Source organism: Anabrus simplex, chromosome 2 (genome assembly GCF_040414725.1).
Source record: "Anabrus simplex isolate iqAnaSimp1 chromosome 2, ASM4041472v1, whole genome shotgun sequence".
Lineage (NCBI taxonomy): Eukaryota > Metazoa > Arthropoda > Insecta > Orthoptera > Tettigoniidae > Anabrus > Anabrus simplex.
In genome coordinates, this window is record NC_090266.1 from 721,734,717 (window position 1) to 721,758,187 (window position 23,471).

Sequence of the window (23,471 nt, forward strand, 5' to 3'; positions counted from 1 at the left end):
GAAGGCTGGACAACTTGATATAGACTTAATTCATCAGAGCACCCTCCGGCGTGCAGCCCTCTCGTATCCGATAAAATATGGGACGGAATTTGCAAGTGGTTTTATTTAATGCAGAGAAGTTTGGTAGGCAATTTAGAGTTGGGAGAAAGCATCATAAGATTGAGGGGTGGAATATACATTTGTCAGCTTTAATGCTTACACCCCCCTCCCCCACATCCTACGCCAGGCGGTTACTTGTTCATTTTATTATAAATCATCACAACCACTCGCTTTGCAATTCGAAGATTGGACAAGCCTCCAACGTAACGGGGGATATTCTAGCTGACGTGTACTCTTGACAGTACCCACAGGCGGTAGAGTGGCCAGTTCAGATCAGCTGTGTCGCTTGTGTACTCAAAGTTCGAATCCAGCACACAAAGGCCAAGCTAAGAGTATCAGTGTAGGTGTGTGGCCAGAAAATAATTTCGACAGGTGAGGTGATAGATATTAGACACTTTCATAAAGCGACTGGCTAACACATTTTAAGAAAACTGAATTTCATGACATTATCAATATATCTTCCCTGTTTTGCAAAAATGGCGAATATTCCCCCTAAGACTATTCACACCGCCCAGACACATATTGATATGCATTCCATCAGAACAATTTTCCTTGAGTTCATTTTCCTATGCGCGTGTGTAACGGAATATGAACCTTAAATACATCACACTCTGGGAGTGGGTAAATGTCATGCAAACATACATTCCTTCAGTATGGTACAGTAAAGTTCATTTTCCTGCCTTGTCACACCGCATACTGAAGCAAGAAAAAAGCTAAGTTCTTATCCGTATAAATTTTCTGTTGTTCAGGAGTTGAAGCTGGCGGACGCAAAGAAGACGATGTTTTGAATTACGAGTGGTTTCAGCGGTTTGCTAGTAATCATGGAAAGGAAGTGTTCGGCAGAAAATCTATACCTATGAAGCTTGGTTTCATTTTAACGTGCTACATAGACAGTCAAAATATCCATCTCTGGACATCTGAAAATACACGTTCAATTCATGAAACACTCCTTAATTCTCAAACGATTGGCGTGTTGATTGTACTCTCACCTTCATGAGTTATTTGGCCGATATTTTTTAACAGAACGGTAGATTCGGAAGTTTATTGTAATGAAATCTCACGCCCGTTCATTGCGGAACTGAAGGGAAGAAATATTATGGTCCAATAGTTCATGAACATTAGAGTGATTAAAAGCACAGGGGTTTTATGTTGTGTTACACTAAGATGAAATGAAATGGCGTATGGCTTTTAGTGCCGGGAGTGTCCGAGGACATGTTCGGCTCGCCAGGGGCAGGTCTTTCGATTTGACACCCTTAGGCGACCTGCGCGTAATGATGAGGACGAAATGATGATGAAGACGACACATACACCCAGCCCCCATGCCAGAGAAATTAACCAATGATGGTTAAAATTCCTGACCCTGCCGGGAATCGAACCCGGGATCCCTGTGACCAAAGGCCAGAACGCTAACCATTTAGCCATGGAGCCGGACTACACTAAGATATGCAGACTGTTAACAAAGCCAATAACAAAGCAATTTGAAAAGGAGTGAATTGTAAGCCTAATAATTGTTGTACAGTTACCAGAATCACAGCTGACCTTGAAAATGTTTACCGCGAAGTTCCAGGCATAGAGCAACGCGTTTGCACTTATCAAAAACTTTCAGCAATGTTTCACTCTGCATGGAGTTCGCAAAATTTGTTTAGGCTACTATTGATTCCCCATGAAATCGTCTCAGTGCGAGCAATACCGTGTTTCTGACAATGCTCTTCCTATGCACTATTTTCCATAAGACTGCTAGCGCCTCCCAGCCGCATATGGATACGTAGTCCATCAGAACAATTTTCGTTGTGCTCATTTTCCTATGCAGATATCTAAAGGAATATGAAAATTACCGTACCGCACTCTAGGAACGTACGTTTGTACAACGTATTTACGCATTCCTACAATATGATGCATTTAATGCATTTAAGCCTTAATAAATTTATGGGAAGGAAGGGTAGGCCTAATGTCAAATAGGCTGTATTGCTCGCGACGCGTCGAAATTGTTCGTTCCTCACTGAGTTGCGCAATCTCTCTAGCTGTCCACTCGCATCTGACCCTGAGCAGATAATGCTGCCACCCGAACTGCGCATTTGGGTAGGCCGCGGCTGCACTGCTTGCTGAGGAGAGTCATTTCTAACCTAAATTCACTGTCATGTGACAGTATTTTATGAGCCCATTGTTACAATATCATAGACTATACGATTTATTGCAACACTTGCCATAGTAGCTCACGCAGCAATTTCCACATTGTCGTCAACAGCTTCCTGAATCGGAATGCCGGAGTTGGATGGGAAAGAAGGCGTAGTGGCCCATAGAGGAACGGCTATTTAGGTTGGTGATGGCATGCCTAACAGCCCCGCGTTCTCTACTGTCAAGCTATTTTGTCCTCTTGCATGCTTCTAGCAGCATGATTGACATGTTACTTACCTCCCACTCCCCAGAATATAAATGGACGGTAATACCCACCACTCCCTCAACAAGGTCGAGTCTTTTATCATTTTACCTCGGATTTGCCCACTTGTCTTTACTTTCTCCAATCATAGCAAATTTAATTGAGGGGGCTATTATTTACGACTTCTTGATACTACGTCGACTATAACATTCTTCATTGATTCGTATTATGTTTCTCCGAGTGTGCTTCAATCCAGTTATAGAAGGAAGAAGTTATGGGCTTGGTGGAATCAGGTGTTAGTCAGGTAAATGCGGAAATCTTATGGAAGGAAAAGCACTTTTGTGATCTACGTGTATGGGTCAGAATTGTTTCACACACAAGTGTATCATCCTCAGATTCCCTCGGATTTATATATAATAATTAACATTTTTGGAACGAATTAACACTTAAAATAAATACACAGAGACTACATGCTTCTACCGATTATATTACTGTGGTAACTTCACATGGTAGACATCGTCGTCCTTAGGTTTTAACTATTAGTGGGTGCGTGACCTTAATGTCACATGGGTCAGTTATATTTAATTGCAAACTAGTTTTTATTCCTAAAGATAAATTTACAAAACTTATATACCGGAACAAGCTATTACTCACGAGCACACAAGTACTGTATATCATACAGGCATGAAAGGTAGTTTTTGCACCAAATTATCACAAGTAATAGATGTTGGGGAGAGAACCACAATGCCGCAAGTTTCAGGTCAGCAGCTTGCTTTCTTCTCGAGGAAAATCGTGCTATGCAAATTGCAAGAACTGCAACGCAGTGGTTGGCGGTAGCTACTGTTGAGGCGGCCGGGGTGAGTGCGCATGTGTTTAAACCGGCTGCGGCCTGTTGGTGTATTTTCAAGGTTAGGCGTCCGCTGCCAACAGAAATAATAGACATGCATATCTTCTTTCCAGAGGAACGAATAGTACTGAACGTAATGAATGTTCAGTAAAGCATAATCTGGCCTATTCCACTGAAGACAAAATGGGAAAGACGGCCGGCGGTGTGATTCAAACAACTCACCATGGAATTGCAACAAACTCGCCAGAATAGCGTGCCGCTGAGAACTGCTCCATGGTGCTCGGGGTTGGCCAGCAGGTTAATAAATAATACCATAATGAAGACACAACTGTCTGGCTGCATAGCTGATTGTTTACCGTACTATTCTCCTGTCCATGAGGCCCATGGTTCTCATCTCACAAGGCCTAATGTTCGGTTCCCGGCCGAGCGGACGATTTTAGTCGCGTTTGGTTATCCCCTTATACGCAGCATTAATGTAACTGGTAACGAGGATGCATGCTAAATAACTGAGCTGGAACACTAATGTTCCGTGGGCTAAGCGATCGTTTATAGACCCTCATCCAGCTCCTAGAACTCTATACGTTTCCAGCTTCTAGAAAAATCGAGTATTAGATCTATTAGAAACGTCCAAAATTCAATCAATAGATGGGATCACTTGGTGGGCAGGCAACAAGCTCAACATTCCGATAATTAACGTTTCATCTTACTCCAACAAGTCTACTAGCAAAACTGCCAGTCAAAATTTTCATTTGGTCTTGTGTCCGGCTCCATGGCTAAAATGGTTACCGTGCTGGCCTTTGGTTCAGGAGTCCCGACGTCGATTCCCGACCAGGTCGGGGATTTTAACCTTCATTGGTTATTTCCGATGGCTCGGGGGCTGGGGGTTTGTGCCGTCTTCATCACTAGAACCCACAGACACGCAGGTCGCCAATACGGCATCAACTCGAAAGACCTGCACCAGGCCTCTTCGGAGGCCACAAACGAGTTTTTTATTATTATTATTATTATTATTATTATTATTATTACTGCAGGGCTGAGTGGTTCAGACGGTTGAGGCGTTGGCCTTAAAAAACCCAAACCCCATGGCACTACAGCCCTTGAAGGCCTTTGGCCTACCAAGCGACCGCTGTTCAGCCCGAAGGCCTGCAGATTACGAGGTGTCGTGTGGTCAGCATGACGAATCCTCTCGGCCGTTATTGTTGGCTTTCTAGACCGGGGCCGCTATCTCACCGTCAGATAGCTCCTCAATTCTAATCACGTAGGCTGAGTGGACCTCGAACCAGCCCTCAGGTCCAGGTGAAAAATCCCTGACCTGGCCGGGAATCGAATCCGGGGCCTCCTGGTAAGAGGCGGGCATGCTACCCCTACACCACGGGGCCGGCCTTCTGACCCCAAATTGGCAGGTTCAATCCTGGCTCAGTCCGGTGGAATTAGAAGGTGCTCAAATACGTTAGCCTCGTTTTTAAAATCCTTGTCTGAGTGATCAGCGTTGATGCCTTCGGTTCAGTGGGTCCTATGTTCGATCCCCGGCTGGATCAGGGATTTTTATCGTGTCAGATTAATTCTCCCGGCTCAAGGACTGGGTGTTTGTGTTTGCCCCAATACTCTCCTCTTCATATGCATACAGCGCAACACATTACCAAACACCACAGATACACGCAATAGTGAATACATCCTTCCATATAGGGTTGGCGTCGGGAAGGGCATCCGGGCGTAAGACAGGGCCAAATCCACATGTGTAACACAGCTCGCACCCGCGACCCCACAGTATTGGAAAAACGGTAGAAACAAGATTATTATTATTATTATTATTATTATTATTATTATTATTATTATTATTATTATTATTATTATTATTATTATTATTATTATTATTATTATTATTATTATTATTGGGTTTTGTACAGTATACTATGGTAGCTTTATAACTGAAGGTAGGGTACGTCCCGCATATCCCCAGCCTACACTCTCTGACGACGCCCGTTATGGCATGGTGACTTGATATAAAGCACGATGTCTTCTGGAATTCTGCCGTGTTAAAAGGGGTTATCTATCCATTAATATGAGCTTTGAAACTATCAAGCTGAATATAAAAAAGGAATATTGTTCGAAAGAGCCCACCACTCAAAAAAGCCTGAGAATGGTTATTTTCAAACATTATTTATCCTCATCTCAGAAAATACCTCATATGAAGTGCGGTAGCACCTGTTCCAAACATAGCCTCGGAGAATAAGCCTACGGTGCTACTCACTACCATTGTGGCCAGAACAAAATAAGCTTTTATGGAGTTTCCACCAGATATAAGTTGTTGATTGTGGTAACTCAGATACGTTTTTTGCAACGATGGGGCAGGACAAGACTGGGAACGAAGATATAACTGTCTTAATTAAGCATGTGCCTGGTGTGAAAATGGGATTCTATGGAAATCCATCTTCAAGGCTGTCGATGGTGGAGATTTAACCCATCATCTCCCGAATGCAGGTTTACAACAACGCGGCGCGTGCAACGCAGTCAACTCGCTCGGTTCACCCACGTGACCTTAAGAGCAAGAAATCTGCCTCATACAGATACGGTGAGTATATTTAATGTACAAATAAAAACTTGTTCGACTATACTTAAGCCTGTATGTTCAAGCGTACATTCTCACTTCAGGACACTAAAAATTAGAAGGGCGGAACACCTGAACGACGTCGCCACCGGCTTCATACTAAGGCGACCGAGGTCGAAATTCCGGCCAATCCAAGTGTGATTTTGGGAATGATAAGTCACGTTCCAGCTGTTCGAATTCCACCCAAAACCGAAGATTTATGATCTATGATACGTCGACAATCGTGACGTAAATTTGTAAACTTAGAGCTCGCTAGAAATAAAGGTTTCTCTCATGGAAGAACGAGGTATGGCTTCTTATTATTTTTTTTAATTCACCAATTTGCACATTTCATGGTAATTTCAATATTGAGCTCATTCTATGTTAGCTGCTATATTCATATTAACTGTGAAAAATGTAATCATCACTTCAACGAAGTAATTTACATAACTTAACGCTCAACATCATAACGATTTTTACGCTGGCTTTATTAATAACGTTCAGAATAAAACAATTTTCTATTCAATAACGTTGCCATACATTATTCGAGGTTTAATATACAGTTACAGCCTCATGTAGATACATGTAACATTCAATTTTGTAAACGTGAGTAGTTCAGCATTTAAAGGTAATGGTACAAAAAACTTTTTTTTTGCTAGGGTTTTTACGTCGCACCGACACAGATAGGTCTTATGGCGACGATGGGATAGGAAAGGCCTAGGAGTTGGAAGGAAGCGGCCGTGGCCTTAATTAAGGTACAGCCCCAGCATTTGCCTGGTGTGAAAATGGGAAACCACGGAAAACCATTTTCAGGGCTGCCGATAGTGGGATTCGAACCTACTATCTCCCGGATGCAAGCTCACAGCCGCGCGCCTCTACACGCACGGCCAACTCGCCCGGTGTACAAAAAACTAAAGTATAGCAGTTCGGATATTAATAATAATAATAATAATAATAATAATAATAATAATAATAATAATAATAATAATAATAATATTTACTTTACATCCCACTAACTACCTTTACAGTTTTCGGAGACGCCGAGGTGCCGAAGTTTAGTACCGCATTAGTTCTTTTACGTGTCAGTAATTCTACCGACACGAGGCTGACGTATTTGAGCACCATCAAATACCACCGGACTGAGCCAGGATCGAAACTGCCAAGTTGGGTCAGAAGGCCAGCGCCTCAAACGTCTGAGTCACTCAGTTCGTCGTATCGGATTTTTCTTGTGCCTCCTTTTACTTTACTATTTCAGGATCGTCTCCGAAAACCGTAGTGGAACGTAAAACAAATAACATTAATTTCAGGATCTGAAATAATCTGACATAATTTTTTTTTTTTTTTTTGCTAGGGGCTTTACGTCGCACCGACACAGATAGGTCTTATGGCGACGATGGGATAGGAAAGGCCTAGGAGTTGGAAGGAAGCGGCCGTGGCCTTAATTAAGGTACAGCCCCAGCATTTGCCTGGTGTGAAAATGGGAAACCACGGAAAACCATTTTCAGGGCTGCCGATAGTGGGATTCGAACCTACTATCTCCCGGATGCAAGCTCACAGCCGCGTGCCTCTACGCGCACGGCCAACTCGCCCGGTGACATAATTTTTGAAGTCCCTATATTTGCTATAGACCTAGCGAGACGTGGAGGTGTGGAAATTTTCCCAGCAATTCTTTCGCGTGTCAGTAACATTGGCCGCGTTTGAACCCGCAATCTTGGAGATAAAGGCCAAGGACTAACGAATTTCACCACTCAGGTCAGCTATCCCCCAGCATAGGCCTACTTTGTAATACGGTACTTTTTGTGAATTTTGCGTGTAGAAGGCATGTATAGTCATTCAAAAAGGTGAATGCGCGCATGGTATTGTGTGTTCCTCACATCTAATATCTTATCATACTTAATTTTAATTATTATTCAAATATAATTCACCTCCATTGTTGATACAAAACCGCAATAAACATTTCATCCATGGGTTGAAATGTTTCTGTGAAAAATATATCCCCCAGGAAATGAAGCAGTATTAAACGCTCGATTATTTTTGAGGGACTGTACAATATGATTGCCCGGAAGGACGTGGGTTAGAATCCCCACCAGGAACTTGCAAAATTAAGGAAACTATATTTCCAGTTCCGGAGGTGCATATCGCTCTGAGGTTCATTCAGCCTACACCAAAAATGAGTACCAGGTTAATTCCTGGGGCAAAGGCGGCCGGGCGTAGAGCTAACCACTCCACCTCATCACGTGCCGAGGTTACAAATGGTGGAAACCTTAACCTTCCACACCTCCAAGGTACGGAGATGGCTTTGCTTTCTTTTTTTTTTCTGCTTTGTACAATATGATAAGAGGCTTCGTATTGACCTTATTCTTGCTTCTAATCCCGACAGAACGGCCTATTTTAAGAAGTTTTGAACACAAAATGTGGTAATTTCCCTTTATTTTCCCAAATACTGCGTACCTGTTGAAATATTTGTAAGCCAAACTGAGTGGCCTCGATGGTATAGAGCCGTTTTTATTATGGTGAGCCCTGGGTGAGGGTTCGATCACGGCTTTGTATTTCAAGATGGTCAAACACATCAGCGCCAATTCTGTAGATATTTTGGCATGTAAAAGTATTCCTGTAGGATATTATTTCCGACATTTCGTTATCTGTGAAAACTGAAAGTAGTTGTGGGCGGTGAGGTGGGGGTTTGGCGTGAATAACCAATAAAATGATTAACAAATGTTTATAAATTCTGAATCCTTTAAATGACCCCATTGATGATCCACTGATCTTCCAAGGAACAACGCGCAGTGTTACTACTATATAGCCACATGACATCTCGAGAAAAACATTTGATTCTAATAAATCATACCAAAAATCACAAATAAGCATATACAGAAAGTGGATAAGTTACTTACGAAGCCATACGCTTTTGTGCTTGTTTGCTTGCTTTGAAGATTTTCTCACTAGAACAAGAGACCGAACACGGTCTAGTCGGTTATGAATATTCATCATCATCATCATCATCATCATCATCTGTTTACCCTCCAGGTTCGGTTTTTCCCTCGGACTTAGCGAGGGATCCCACCTCTAACGCCTCAAGGGCAGTGTGCTGGAGCTTCAGACTCTTGGTCGGGGGATACAACAGGGGAGTACGACCAGTACCTCGCCCAGGCGGCCTCTCCTGCTATGCTGAACAGGGGCCTTGTGGAGGGATGGGAAGATTGGAAGGGAGAGGCAAGGAAGAGGGATGGAAGCGGCCGTGGCCTGAAGTTAGGTACCATCCCGGCATTCGCCTGGAGGAGAAGTGGGAAACCACGGAAAACCACTTCCAGGATGGCTGAGGTGGGAATCGAACCCACCTCTACTCAGCTGACCTCCCGAGGCTGAGTGGACCCCGTTCCAGCCCTCGTACCACTTTTCAAATTTCGTGGCAGAGCCGGGAATCGAACCCGGGCCTCCGGGGGTGGCAGCTAATCACGCTAACCACTACACCACAGAGGCGGACTATGAATAATTATAGGCTATATTTACGGCTCCTTTCAAATTATATAAACAAGTTGGGAGTTGCACGAAAATGTAAATCTCTGTACTGGTAATATTACTTTATACTTCATGCAATGTTCTCTTTATTCCTAGGAGGATGCTCAATTTCCGCCTTTTCTTTCAACTCAGACTACCTCCGGGCAATGGCTATTTCTTAACTGTGTTCGGTTGATGTCAGCTCCACGTGAAACAAACACCTGAATCAGATTCCGGTTGAATGACCAGTAACGTCCGCTTTTCACTCTGCTGTCCCGCAGACCTGTGGGGAGATGATTCATTTCACTAACAGCCTGTGTAATGTCTTTCGGGAAATCAAAAAGCAGCCCTACGTGACCCACGGATCTCCAGCAGCTGCGACCCCGGAAGTAATCAATCAATACAGATTTTTTTTGCTCACTTTCATGATTTTTTTTCATTCCACATCCCCCGTGATCAAGAGCTGTGCAGCTTTTCTGTACGCGCGAGATAAGGGATTCGGACTATATACCTGAATATAGGGGCTTTGTGCCCGCCAAGGCAGCGCTGCCCAGCAAATAGTACGGCGTTCATCTCCGTGTTCAGTTTACTTAACAGCAATTTTTAACTCAATGCTGTCTACAATATAATAGTGTGAGAATTTTATGAGTACGAAAACAGAAAACGATAGCAGAAATTAGGTAGTGTCCAGTGCTAGGATATTTCTCAGTTCCCACGTTGAACAGTTTTCGATTTAACTTCCCAGAATCCACTTGACACTGACGTGGTACAAATACAAAACAATCCCTTTAAAATGGCTGTGGGTAAGATCGTAAATTAAATCTCTACTAAGTCCCGCTACCGGAGGCTCCATTTCAGTCACTCAAAGTTGCTGAGAGTATGAAGAGCTCAGTACTGGTTGTGATTTTTTAGTTTCCATTCCTTACTCTGAAGGAGGTAAGGCGATCTGCTTAGGTGACGCATTCTCCCTGGCCAGAGATTTGTGGTGGTGATTTGAGGTGAGGTAAAGGGTTACAAGGAAGCGACTGTGGCCTATGAATTAATACTGCCCCGGCGTTTGTCTGAAGGTGAGGATGGGAAACACAGCCACGTTGTTTGGGTCACGTAGCAGTGAGCTTGCATTCGGGAGATAGTGGGTTCGAACTCCACTGTCGGAAGTCCTAAAGGTGGTTTTCCGTGGCTTCCCATTTTCACACCAGGCAAATGCTAGGGCTGTACCTTAATTAAAACCACGGCCGCTTCTTTCCCACTTCTAAGTCTTTCCTAACCCATCGTCGCCATAAGAGCTATCTGTGCCGGTGCAATGGAAAGCCAATCGTAAAATTAAAAAAATATTGGGAAACAACAATCATTCTCAGGGCATCTAGCGGAGGGCTTCAACCCACCGCCTCACGGATGCAGAGCTCGGTTTCAGAGCCACAGTACTCGGTGTGTGGCTCTTATGTTTCTATTTGCTATTGATTTTCGTGGTCACAAATTGGCCAAAGGAAGTTTTACCTAGAATGCCTGTACAGTATATTAAAGTCGAATTGAGCTGGGGAAATTATTGCTACTTAGTCATTATATTAGTCCGCCTCTGTGGTGTAGTGGTTAGCGTGATTAGCTGCCACCCCCGGAGGCCCGGGTTCAATTCCCGGCTCTGCCACGAAATTTGAAAAGTGGTACGAGGGCTGGAACGGAGTCCACTCAGCCTCGGGAGGTCAACCGAGTAGAGGTGGGCTTATATTCCCACCTCAGCCATCCTGGAAGTGGTTTTCCGTGGTTTCCCACTTCTCCTCCAGGCAAATGCCGGGATGGTACCTAACTTAAGGCCACGGCCGCTTCCTTCCCTCTTCCTTGCCTGTCCCATCCAATCGCCCCATCCCTCCACAAGGCCCCTGTTCAGCATAGCAGGCGAGGCCGCCTGGGCGAGGTACTGGTCATTCTCCCCAATTGTATCCCCCGACCCAAAGTCTGAAACTCCAGGACACTGCCCTTGCAGCGGTAGAGGTGGGATCCCTCGCTGAGTCCGAGGGAAAAACCGACCCTGGAGGGTAAACAGATTAAGAAGAAGAAGAAGTCATTATATTATCCGTTCTTATATTCATCAGTTAGTAATGAGATAAATTACTGGTTTAAATAACTGCGGTGAAAAACATAGTAGAAGTACGGTAACAGATTAAAAAAAAACATTACTAAATATTTGAACTGAATTGGGAATGAGCAATCGCCTGCACTCCATGTACTTTACTTATACCTTGAATATAGTCAAGCTCCATGGCTAAATGGTTAGCGTGCTGGCCGTTGGTCACAGGGGTTCGGGGTTCGATTCCCGGCAGGGTCGGGAATTTTATCCATCATTGGTTAATTTCGCTGGCACTGAGGCGAAATCACGACCCGCAGGTCGCCTACGGGAGTCAAGTCAAAAGACCTGCACCTGGCGAGCCGAACATGTCCTCGGACACTCCCGGCACTAAAAGCCATACGCCATTCCATTTTTCATCATCATCATCATCTGCTTACCCTCCAGGTTCGGTTTTTCCCTCGGACTTAGCGAGGGATCCCACCTCTACCGCCTCAAGGGCAGTGTCCTGAAGCTTCAGACTCTTGGTCGGGGATACAACTGGGGAGTATGACCAGTACCTCGCCCAGGCGGCCTCACCTGCTATGCTGAACAGGGGCCTTGTGGAGGGATGGGAAGATTGGAAGGGATAGGCAAGGAAGAGGGAAGGAAGCGGCCGTGGCCTTACGTTAGGCACCATCCCGGCATTCGCCTGGAGGAGAAGTGGGAAACCACGGAAAACCACTTCCAGGATGGATGAGGTGGGAATGGAACCCACCTCTACTCAGTTGACCTCCCGAGGCTGAGTGGACCCCGTTCCAGCCCTCGTACCACTTTTCAAATTTCGTGGCAGAGCCGGGAATCGAACCCGGACCTCCGGGGGTGGCAGCTAATCACGCTAACCACTACACCACAGAGGCGGACCATTCCATTTTTACCTAGAATATACAGCGTGATTTAGCCGCCCCTTTAAACGTAGTTTTATGCAACCCACAATACCCATTCCATCCTGAAAACATCTGCCCTGCCGGTATGCTAAGAAAAAACAACCGGATATCTTGGTATTTACCGCCTCACCATGATAGGACGCCGTAATATTATACTCGTATTAAACACTGGAAGACATGCGTGGGCCTTCTTGATCATATGAACCTGATACGCCGGCGAAACACTAAATTGATATTGTGACCGCAGTAAACCTCATACTTGCAATAAGCTAATTGACGTGTTGTGCGGAACCGTAGTGTAGTTGGTAAAGGCGTGGTGGGACGGGCTTGCAGGTCTGGTGGGAGGTTCGAGTCCGGAGCGAGGGTTACAAATTATTTAAATATTTTTAATACGTACCGTACGCAATGTAAGTTCAGTAACAGATTTCACGTAAATTGTGTGTGAATGCATGTGTTTGTTACTCTAAGAAGGGCCGATTAGTTAGCAGGGCGGGCACATACAGACCGGAAATAATAAGAACGTATCTGCCCTGACAAACCTTTATCGCAGCAAATGCTCGATGTGGTGACCGCTTTGGTTTATGCACATTCGGGCCCGGTGTCCAATAGATCGTCTTGCGCGCTGAAGCATTCCAGGTGTGACTGCCCGGCAGGCGTCCGTGATGAGTTGCCGGAGCTGGTCGGGGTTTTCCTGCGCTTGAGCGTAAACGACGTTCTTCAAATGTCCCCACAAGAAGAAATCTAACGGCGTGAAATCCGGTGATCTGGTGGACCAGGAAACAGGACCTCTTCGTCCTATCCATTTCCCTGGCAGTTCCTTGTTCAGATGGATACGAACGAGAAAAGTCGAATGTGGTGGAGCTCCACCCGGTTGCAATCACATCGTCAAACGATCGTGCAAGGGCACATCGTCCTGCAGCAGTAGGAGTTCATGACGCAGAAAGTGCAGGTAGCGTGGGCCCGTCCAATGGCCCTCACGGAAGTAAGGTCCAATCAGGCGATCCCCCAAGATTCCACACCAATCATTCACTCCACATCGTACTTGATGGGCCGCCTGTCGCATCCATTGAGGATTGTCCGGACTCCAATTGTGCATGTTGTGGCGATTGATGTTCCAATTATTGTGGAAGCGCGTATCGTCCGAGAACAAGATATGCGATACGAATGCTGCATCATTATCCAGCCTGCCTAATCGCCACCGACATAACTCCATTCGAGCTTCGAAGTCCCGCACTTGAAGCTCTTAATGTAGCTCAAGATGGTATGGGTGAAATTTGTGTTCATGCATTTTTCGCCAGACGGACGACCTGGCTCGTGTAGGCCTACACCTGTCGTGCAATCGCCCTGTACTGATATGTGTGGATTATTACAAGCTGCCTCCAGAACGGCCTCTTTTGTTTCACCCGATGTAACGGGCCTATCGATGACTGGCGGCTGGTTGGAAATCACGCCTGTTGCCTTTAGGAGTCTTTCAACTCGGCGGAATGGCGTAGCTGAACGGTGTCGCCTGTCGGGAATCCGTTCCTGGTACATGCGTCGTGCCTCGCACGCGTTTTGTCTTCTTTTCCCTTAAACGAGGAGCATGTCAACGTATTCCTCTGTGAGGAACATGCTGAATACAGCAGAGATTACAGTACATCCAGGCCCTAACCAGCAGATTTTGCGCAGGGCACAAGATGAATAACTGCGTCATTTTACCGTTTAACCTATTAGGCGAACGCCTAACCACATCCGCTGCGCTACACTGCTGGTAACATGCTGATAGTACGACGAGTGCAGAGTACATTCGCAATCCGGTTCAGTGTTTAATACATTAATTACTGCACTGTTACCTAGCTTTATGCATTGATTCCCCTCTACGTTACACCCGGTCACGAGAAACAACACAATGATATAGTTTTTCTTCTTAATTTGTTTACCCTCCAGGGTCGGTTTTTCCCTCGGACTCAGCGAGGGATCCCATCTCTACCGCCTCAAGGGCACTGTCCTGAAGCTTCAGACATTGGGTCGTGGGATACAACTTTGGAGGTTGACCAGTACCTCGCCCAGGCGGCCTCACCTGCTATGCTGAACAGGGGCCTTCCGGGGGGATGGGAAGGTTGGAAGGGATAGACAAGGAAGAGGGAAGGAAGCGGCCGTGGCCTTAAGTTAGTTACCATCCCGGCATTTGCCTGGAGGAGAAGTGGGAAACCACGGAAAACCACTTCCAGGATGGCTGAGGTGGGAATCGAACCCAACTCAACTTATTTGACCTCCCGAGGCTGAGTGGGCCCCGTTCCAGCCCCCGTACCACTTTTCAAATTTCGTGGCAGAGGCGGGAATGGAACCCGGTCCTCCGGGGGCGGTAGCTAATCACACTAACCACTACACCACAGATGCGGAAATGACATAGTTACGTGGTAAAAGGACGTTGCTACATGATTTCAAGGTGTCATGATCCGCGAACGGATGATATAACATTTCGCTAGGGTTCAGAATCGTATCCAAATGTGCTCACTGAACATTAGTACCATACAGTACGCCTGCAGGGGTATAGCACTCCTATAACCATGTGCAAGTTAGTTGGGCTGCAGTAAACGGTATTGGAAGGGGCTGCTGAATCATACTGTATAGAAGATGAACCCGAACTGCACCGACAAACTCTCGGTGATTGTTCAGGGATACATTCCGAGTACATTTATGTAAGGGACCAGTGGTTTCCGGTGGCTCGTTATTGAGCAATTGCATTTCGTTCAGGTTGTTGCCCCAATTAGCTTTATATCTGTACTGCAATAATAATAATAATAATAATAATAATAATAATAATAATAATAATAATAATAATAATAATAATAAAAAGCAGTACAGTATTTCTTGAAATTTTTCCATGAAATTGCTAGTTGTTGTGGTATTTGTTGCAGATGTTGTTGTTGTTGTTGTTGTTGTTGTTGTTGTTGTTGTTGCAAGACATAGTGTAAAATTTGAAATACTTAAGGTACGTGTGAATTTGTATATGGTTTTGTAATATTAAGCCAGGAGAAAGTTAAACTCACAGTATTGTAAGTCGTAGTGTTAAGCACTGGAAATACATTAGTTATTGTGAAATTTGTGTATGATGATGCTGGATTTAGAACGTTAAACTAGAAGCGTTTCTTGTAATATTTTCTTGCCATGGAATTGGTAGTAGTAGTAGTAGTAGTAGTAGTAGTAGTAGTAGTAGTAGTAGTAGTAGTAGTAGTAGAGCCAGGCTGAGTGGCTCAGACGTTTGGGGCGCTGGCCTTCTGAACCAAACTTGGCAGATTCGATCCTGGCTAAGTCCGGTTGTATTTGAAGGTGCTCAAATACATCAGCCTCGTGTTGGTAGATTTACGGGCACGTAAAAGATCTCCCGCGTGACTAACTTCCGGCACCTCGGCGTCTCCGAAAACCGTAAAAGAGCAGTTAGTGGGACGTAAAGCAAATAGCATTATTATTAGTAGTGTTTGTTGTTGTTGTTGTTGTTGTTGTGTAATTATGTTTTAATTTTACTTTATTATCACACTACTGCAAGCGATCATTACCACCGGGATAATTCCCATTTGCGATGTACTTTTAATAATAATAATAATAATAATAATAATAATAATAATAATAATAATAATAATAATAGTAATATTGAACGCACTGTTAAAAGAGCACGTATTTTGTCTGGGGGTCGTTGAATTGCTTTGTGTTATACGTTTTGGTTATTGTGTATTACAGGATTTTTCACTACTATGAAAGTTCTTTTTTTTACTGAGACAAGAATAACTGGGGTAACAAACCGAAGAAATGATACGTTATTACTCCGTAACGAGCTATCGGAGACTAAGAGTCGCTTATATCAATATACTCCGAAGGTATCCCTGAATAACCTCCGACAGTTTGTCGGTGGAGTTCGGGTTAGCCTGTATATATTTGCACTTGAGAAATATGTAAGTATTCCACTTAATATTTAATGCGTTGTTCGTGCAGCCCAGTCATTTCATATGACCCTACTCGTCTACAAAGATTAACCTTAATGTTATCTGCACCCACAGGGCGCCTCTGACGGAAACTAAAGGGCACCACATGTGTAGGGTAGTGTAGTTAATGTTATCAAAACACTTTCCCACTTCAAGTTCATTAACTTTATCTGAAGCAAACGACCATTTAGGCTGAAGCAACGTAGGGGTAGATATTTCTTCCGCACCAAATGCCTCCTAAAGCAGCTCTCTTTCTCAGACTTAAACGATAATATTCATCGATGTTCTTAGTAATTTAAGTGTAGCCTTCAGTCTTGTGTTCAGTTCATTCAAGTACTGGTCTAATTATGCTGCAATGGACAGATATTCAGTCTATCACACCAGAACAAACATTAATATCTCTTTAGAAAATTGTGGTTTTTACATCAATACGACAGTGAATAATAATAATTTCGTGTGGCTATTTCTAGCCGAGTGCATCCCTTGTAAGGCAGACCCTCCGATGAGAGTGGGCGGCATCTGCCATGTGTAGGTAACTGCGTGTTATTGTGGTGGAGGATAGTGTTATGTGTGGTGTGTGAGTTGCAGGGATGTTGGGGACAGCACAAACACCCAGCCCCCGGGCCATTGGAATTAACCAATGAAGATTAAAATCCCCGACCCGGCCGGCAATCGAACCCGGAACCCTCTGAACCGAAGTCCAGTACGCTGACCATTCAGCCAACGAGTCGGACACGACAGTGAATTACAGAACATCACTATGAAGAACTTCACATTACTTCAAGATAAATATAAACTCTCCTTAAATTAATATAAGAAGGTGGATAAATCGATGACCCGGTCTAGAAAGCCAAGAATAACGGCCGAGAGGATCCGTCGTGCTGACCACACGACACCTCTTAATTTGCAGGCCTTCGGGATGAGCATCGGTCGCTTGGTAGGCCATGGCCCTTCGGGGTTTTTGCGCCATGTTTAATAGTACTAGTAGGATAATCCACGAATGAGACTTCTGAAACTGGAGCGGTGTACTTCAACGACTTTTAACACGGCATCAGTGATCAGTACGCATACTTTTCCCTTAATGCTTGCTTCTTCAGTATCTTCTCTTTTTGTTATCAAGATAAGTGAACAGGAGGTGAATGCATCTGTTGCACAACGAACTGTTCAATTTTTACCACGTGAAGATTTTAAACCTGCAGAAATCTTACGTAGGAAGGAGATTTAGGTGGAAAGAAATTTTCAGATGACCAAGAGGTACAAGACATCGTTGGTATGTACCCGTACCTGAACGTAATATTACAATGCACATTACTTACATTGTCCCAGATATAGTGTGCGGATGAGTGTTCTGTCCGTCCCTCCATTCAGTGTCAACTTCCTTCACTATTTCCTTTAAATTTTTCCAGTTGACGCCGACAATTTCTTTTTGCCAGTCAATGTAGCATGTACTTATCGTTCTAGGTGTTACGTATGTAATCTGTCCCATCCTATTATGCTTTTCATTTCAGATTCATTATTCGAAACAGTTGATGTGATTAATATTATGTTGTACTTCTACCAAACATTTTCTTCAACGTATTAATAATTAAGCACTGATCTCATTAATTTAAATTTTTATATTGATTTGATCAACAAAATGTCCAGCTTATTGTATTAAATAAAATTAGGTAGTATTCAGACTTTCGGATTCTAAAAAAATCGATTGTTCTTAAACCCACAGGTAAATTCGTATACTCTGAACAAGAAAGAATGAAGGCATCAGAGGAAAAATACATTTTGACATAGATAAAGAAGATAACTGATAATAACGTGGAGAAATCAAGAAGCAAGAAGGAAGGAATTATAAAAGAAATCTACAGGCAGTACAGAAATGAATAGCATAAATTTCGCTGCGGACTGCTGGACCCATTGACTAAGGTACGGAAATATTCTAGGGACTCACTAGAAGTGCATAATGAGCCCAATGATATGATCTAATATTTCGAAGTTGAAATTAGATAAATATGCAAATGAAGTAGCATGTAAGGGTCACATAGATGCTTATTATATGAAAGTTAATAGAGCAGCAGGTGTAGATAAGATAAATGGATAATTAGTCAATTAGAGGTTATAAGAAGTAGGTGTTCAGCATCTTAGCACAAAGGATTACAATGGAATAAGCAGCAGAGTTTCTTTGTACTCTAAAATTACTTGTTAGGAGAGTTCAAGTCATTCCTGAAAGCAAATACTGGCCATGATGGAATTAAAGTATATTAAATTGACTTATTAATTAGATAGATTTTCTCACAAACGGTGTAATAAATGACTCGAGTAACTTGATGAATAAGTCGTTATGTAAGCCAGTGAGTTCAGAGTGTGTAGTCAAAGAACTACTGAATAGTGAGAGCCGACGAATATTAAGTAGAATTGTTACTCATTTTTGCAACCAGTTCAAACGATGTTGTTCTCCCTCTGTAACTAAGCTAAATCTGCCGAGCTTCTAGTGCAACGATTATACTATTCACGATGTGAAGAGGTCGTAAATATTAAATGTCGAAAAGGTACACTCCTAGTTTTTTGAGGAGAGGATTTAGTGAACACACTGAAGTGGTCACAATGAGACATACTAAGTAAAAATAACTCTAAAAGTGTATTACATTGCGTTGTACGAGAACGGATACACAAACCAGGATACGGAACTCATGGGACAAGACTGTAATACCTGGTCGATTTTGTATTTACTTATTTAATTCGTTCCCACATTGCGTCCGTATTTTATACATAATTTTGGCCAACTTCAGAACCAATATCAACTGAATTGTGTGACTGAGTGACATTTACAAGAAACACTGAGAGAGGTACTCTGTCCTTATAATGTAATAATGTAATAAATTCATGTGGCTATTTCTAGCCGAGTGCAGCTCTTGCAAAGCAGACCCTCCGATGAGGGTTGGCTGCATCTGCCATCTTTAGGCAAGTGCGTGTTATTGTAGTGGAGGGTAGAGTTATGTGCGGTGTGTGAGTTTTAGGGATATTGGGGAATGTGCACACACCTAGCCACCGGGCCATTGGAATTAACCAATGAAGTTTAAAATCCCCGACCCGGCCGGGTATCGAACCCGGAACCCTCTGAACCAAAGGCCAGTACGGTGACCATTCAGCCAACGAGTTGGACTGTCATTAAACAACAATGGGATATAATATGTAACACTAAATTACTTTATTTCATTCATTCTAGAGGTCATTAGCTCTATAAACCTGATACTTAAATACCTGTCCAGGAACGTACGCAATTGTGATGCGTCCAGTAGTCAGTGTAACTAATTAGTTCATTTTTCTTTACACCTTAACATACTAAAACGAACACAACGAAAAAGGTCCTGAAGAAATTCATATCCATATGTGGCTGGGAGGCGTGACCAGTCTTAAGAAAAATGACGGATTGAAAGAGCATCCCCTATACCAAGTGACAACAGTCTGTTTGAGAGTGGATGAGCGGGTATGGGTAAGGTCACTCTATTGTCCTGGGGACAAGAAATTATTCCCAAAGGCGGAGGAACCAGTTTGGTCAATGGCATTAGGATGCAGAAGGCAACGGGAAACCACTGCACTAATGATCCTGAGAGATATTCCAATAAATCCACATGGCATGGCTGCAACGTCAAGATCAGAGCTGGCCGTGTGGATCGTCTACCTCTGTTTGGAGACGACGTCTTAAAAAGAAGAAGAAGTGAGATATGACCTTTTGCCCGAACAGCGGACCGAACGCAGTTGAATGCTATGAGGTCGGTTTCTTCCACACGACCTATTAACTTAGCAAGAGGTATTAGGTTACTTACTGTCGCAGTTCTTGAATTCCCAATGAATGGAGCACAGTGGGAAGAGATGGTAAGCTGTGACATAAAGACAACTCGATGCGAGGATAGTACAGGACGTAAACAAGGCACATCTCCTCGCGTGTAGTTAGTCCTCCTAAAGTGATGGTGCTGCGACCCTCGCTGTTGTACACACACTCAGCGATTAGATGATCTCCCTGCAAACAAGAAGAAACCAGGATTCAGAACAGTGAAATATTTAACCCTTGAAATCCGGCCGTCTCTCCAACCGTACAGACCTGTTTTTTTCTCACCAAATTGAAAGGTGAGTTATTTCAAGGAAGCTTGGTCCTCTGAAAAGGCACAAGTTGGACACAATTCTCAAAGAAAATATAATTGATGGCATTTTGGCATGTGTATGGTCACGTACAATATGCAATTTTTTTATTGCATTTTATTACTACCAATCTTTGACTGCTATAGACATGGTGATATACAGTATATCCATAATAACAGTCCATTCTAGAACATTAAAAAACGATTATTATTTAGTAGTGAATGCAAAGAAATTGGGATTTTCCTAATTGGTACATGCTCAGCCATTCTTACAAGCTGTTGTTTATTTATTGCTATACTTTAATCAAGTCCTGCCGGATGAAACTACGTAACCAAACGCAGAAGTAAGTACGTGCAAGGACACTTCATCAATCAGTCCGTCACCACTGATCTGCATTTAGGGCTGTCACCCAGCTGGCATATTCCCTATCTGTCATTTATCTAGTCCATTTTTATGAAGTTGGAAATTTATTGAACATCCCTCTTGGTAGATTATCTCAATCCCTAATCTCTCTTCCTACAAACGAATATTTGCCCCAAACTGCCCTCTTGAATTCATGCTCATACCATGATCTTTCGTTTTAAAAACTCCATTGAAGCTTATTTGTCTACTATCATTCCACGCCATCTCTCCAATGACTGGCTGACTGACTGCTCTGAACATACCGCAACCTATCTTAGAAGTGAAGCTTCCACGGTGTGAACACGGTTCAACCCGGAAATTAAATTAAATAATACCGCAACCTACTTGCAAACCATTTCTAACCTTGATATAACGACACGGAGTTTAGAAAACAATACGGTACGAACACAGAGTGGGAATGGGCTAAGTAACCAAATCATTCAAAAAGGTAGCACCGATTTCAAGGCTGGGGAGTGTATTGTCTTTCATTTTGAAAGTCTCCGAGTTACAATTGACGACTTTCAAGGAATTGTGCGACTAGAGAAACAGAAGTACTTTTATCACTTCTAAAGGCGGAGATGCAACATGGCTGGTAAATTTGTTGACAGCTCTGAATTAGAACATTTGGTATTCGATGACTGTTCAACGGTACCGACACTGACCATTATTATTATGTGGGAAGGGATAAAAGAAGTTTTTGTTGATGTTACAATCACCTTGATCACAATACCGGTGAAAAACAGCGATCCAAGGAATTAAGACGAAGACCATATTCTAAATTTGTAAACGAAAACATCAGAACTGTCAACCTTCATACACTATATGCCGTATAATAAACATAATTTTTGGAAGATCTAACAGGGAATACTGAAAACTGTTGCAAGAATAAGTAATAAAATAGTTGTACGCTTCAAAACTTCACGTTTTAGAAGTAAACTACCGGTACTGTTTGTCCAGAAAATTCCATTCTGAGCACATTTAACTGAAATATGAATTATATCAGAATTTCTCATGATTATAGAATTTTTGACACTTTTGTGTCAGTGGTGCAGAAGGATCTTTCAACGTTCTGTTGGTGTATAGTATAATAATTAATATGTATGTAAAGAGAGTAAGTTCTCTTATAGAGTGCACGGGGAAACGATAACTGCATTACATAACACTTAAGTCGGCAAACATTCTAGGGCTAAACTTGGTTAAATCAGCTGGATGAACGAAGAAGTAGACATTCCAAAAAGAGCTATCACCGTAAAAAAAATCACGAAATCAGCAACTGAAAATCGAAATTTCAAATAAAAATACTCCGACAAAAGGCATCATATCAATGGCTTACTTCTAAAACCTTGTACCTCCCAATGCACTTCCTGTCCATTTTCTTCCTTAAGACTGGTCACGCCTCCCAGCCACATATGGATGTACAGTCCATCAAAACAATTTTAGTAGTGTTCATTTTCCTATGCTGGTGTGTAAAGTTAAATGAACCTTAAATATTTTAAATTGTAGGAGTGCTTAAATTCGATATGAAAACAACATCCCTACAATACGGTATGGTAAGGCCCATTTTTCTTTACACTTTGGCATAGGAAAATGAACACTACGAAAATTGTTCTGATGGACTACATATACACATGTGACTGGGAGGCGTGACCAGTCTGAAGGAATATAATGGGTAGGAAGAGCATTGTCACATATGAGGTTTTAGAAGTACGCCAACGATATTATGAACAGAAAGAACTCTCAGAATAGGATTCTGACATATGTTTCTTTTATAACATTCGAAAGAACGCTCGGAATAGGATTCTGACATATGTTTCTTTTATAACATTCGAAAGATGTGAAGCGTAACTATAATATCTTCGAAAGCTATTATCTCTCTGTAGAATAGGAAACGTCACTTAATAATATAGTAAATGAGGCAATTCTATCTGACCTCGTTCCTCTGCTTGCAAGCAAGTCTGTGTTTCAATACAGTTTGAGTTATTTTTTTACAATCTGATTTAGATGGCACCGTCACAGAAAGATTTTATGGCGACGATGGAGAAGGAAAGGCCTAGGAGTGGGAAGAATGTGGCCGTGGCCTTAATTAAGGTACAGCTCCAGCATTTGCCTGGTGTGAAAATTGGAAACCACGGAAAAACATATTCAGGGCTGTCGACAGTGGGATTCGGACCCACTATCTCCCGGATGCAAACTCACAGTTGCGCAGCCCTAACCGCATTGCGAACTCACCCGGTAGTTTAAGTTTGTAACATCGCAAAAATATTAATGTCTGCTAATATACTGTTGTGATAAAATAACTCATATATGTTTCTGATGATGTATAGTGATTAAAAAGCACTATCTTCTAATATGAGAAAGAGCAAGTTTGTTACTTTCATAGAATTGTTTAAAAGAGCTGACAGTGGAACTGGTGGAGATCCAAAAAACTAAATAAATAAATAAATAAATAAATAAATAAATAAATAAATAAATAAATAAATAAATAAATAAATAAATAAATAAATAAATAAATAAATATTCATCTAATAAAATTAATAAACATAGTCCAACCTAAGCCACCACTCTCCACCATATACAAAA

General features: G+C 42.7%; 1 protein-coding gene across 1 annotated transcript in view; it reads right to left on the reverse strand.

The window, feature by feature from the left end:
* LOC136864403 (MOXD1 homolog 2) overlaps positions 1–23,471 on the reverse strand; it is a 795,728-nt gene that overhangs the window by 115,010 nt on the left and 657,247 nt on the right. Inside the window, exon 7 of the mRNA XM_067141347.2 lies at positions 20,177–20,370. Coding sequence (XP_066997448.1) covers positions 20,177–20,370 — 194 coding nt within the window. The remainder of the gene's footprint in view (positions 1–20,176; positions 20,371–23,471) is intronic.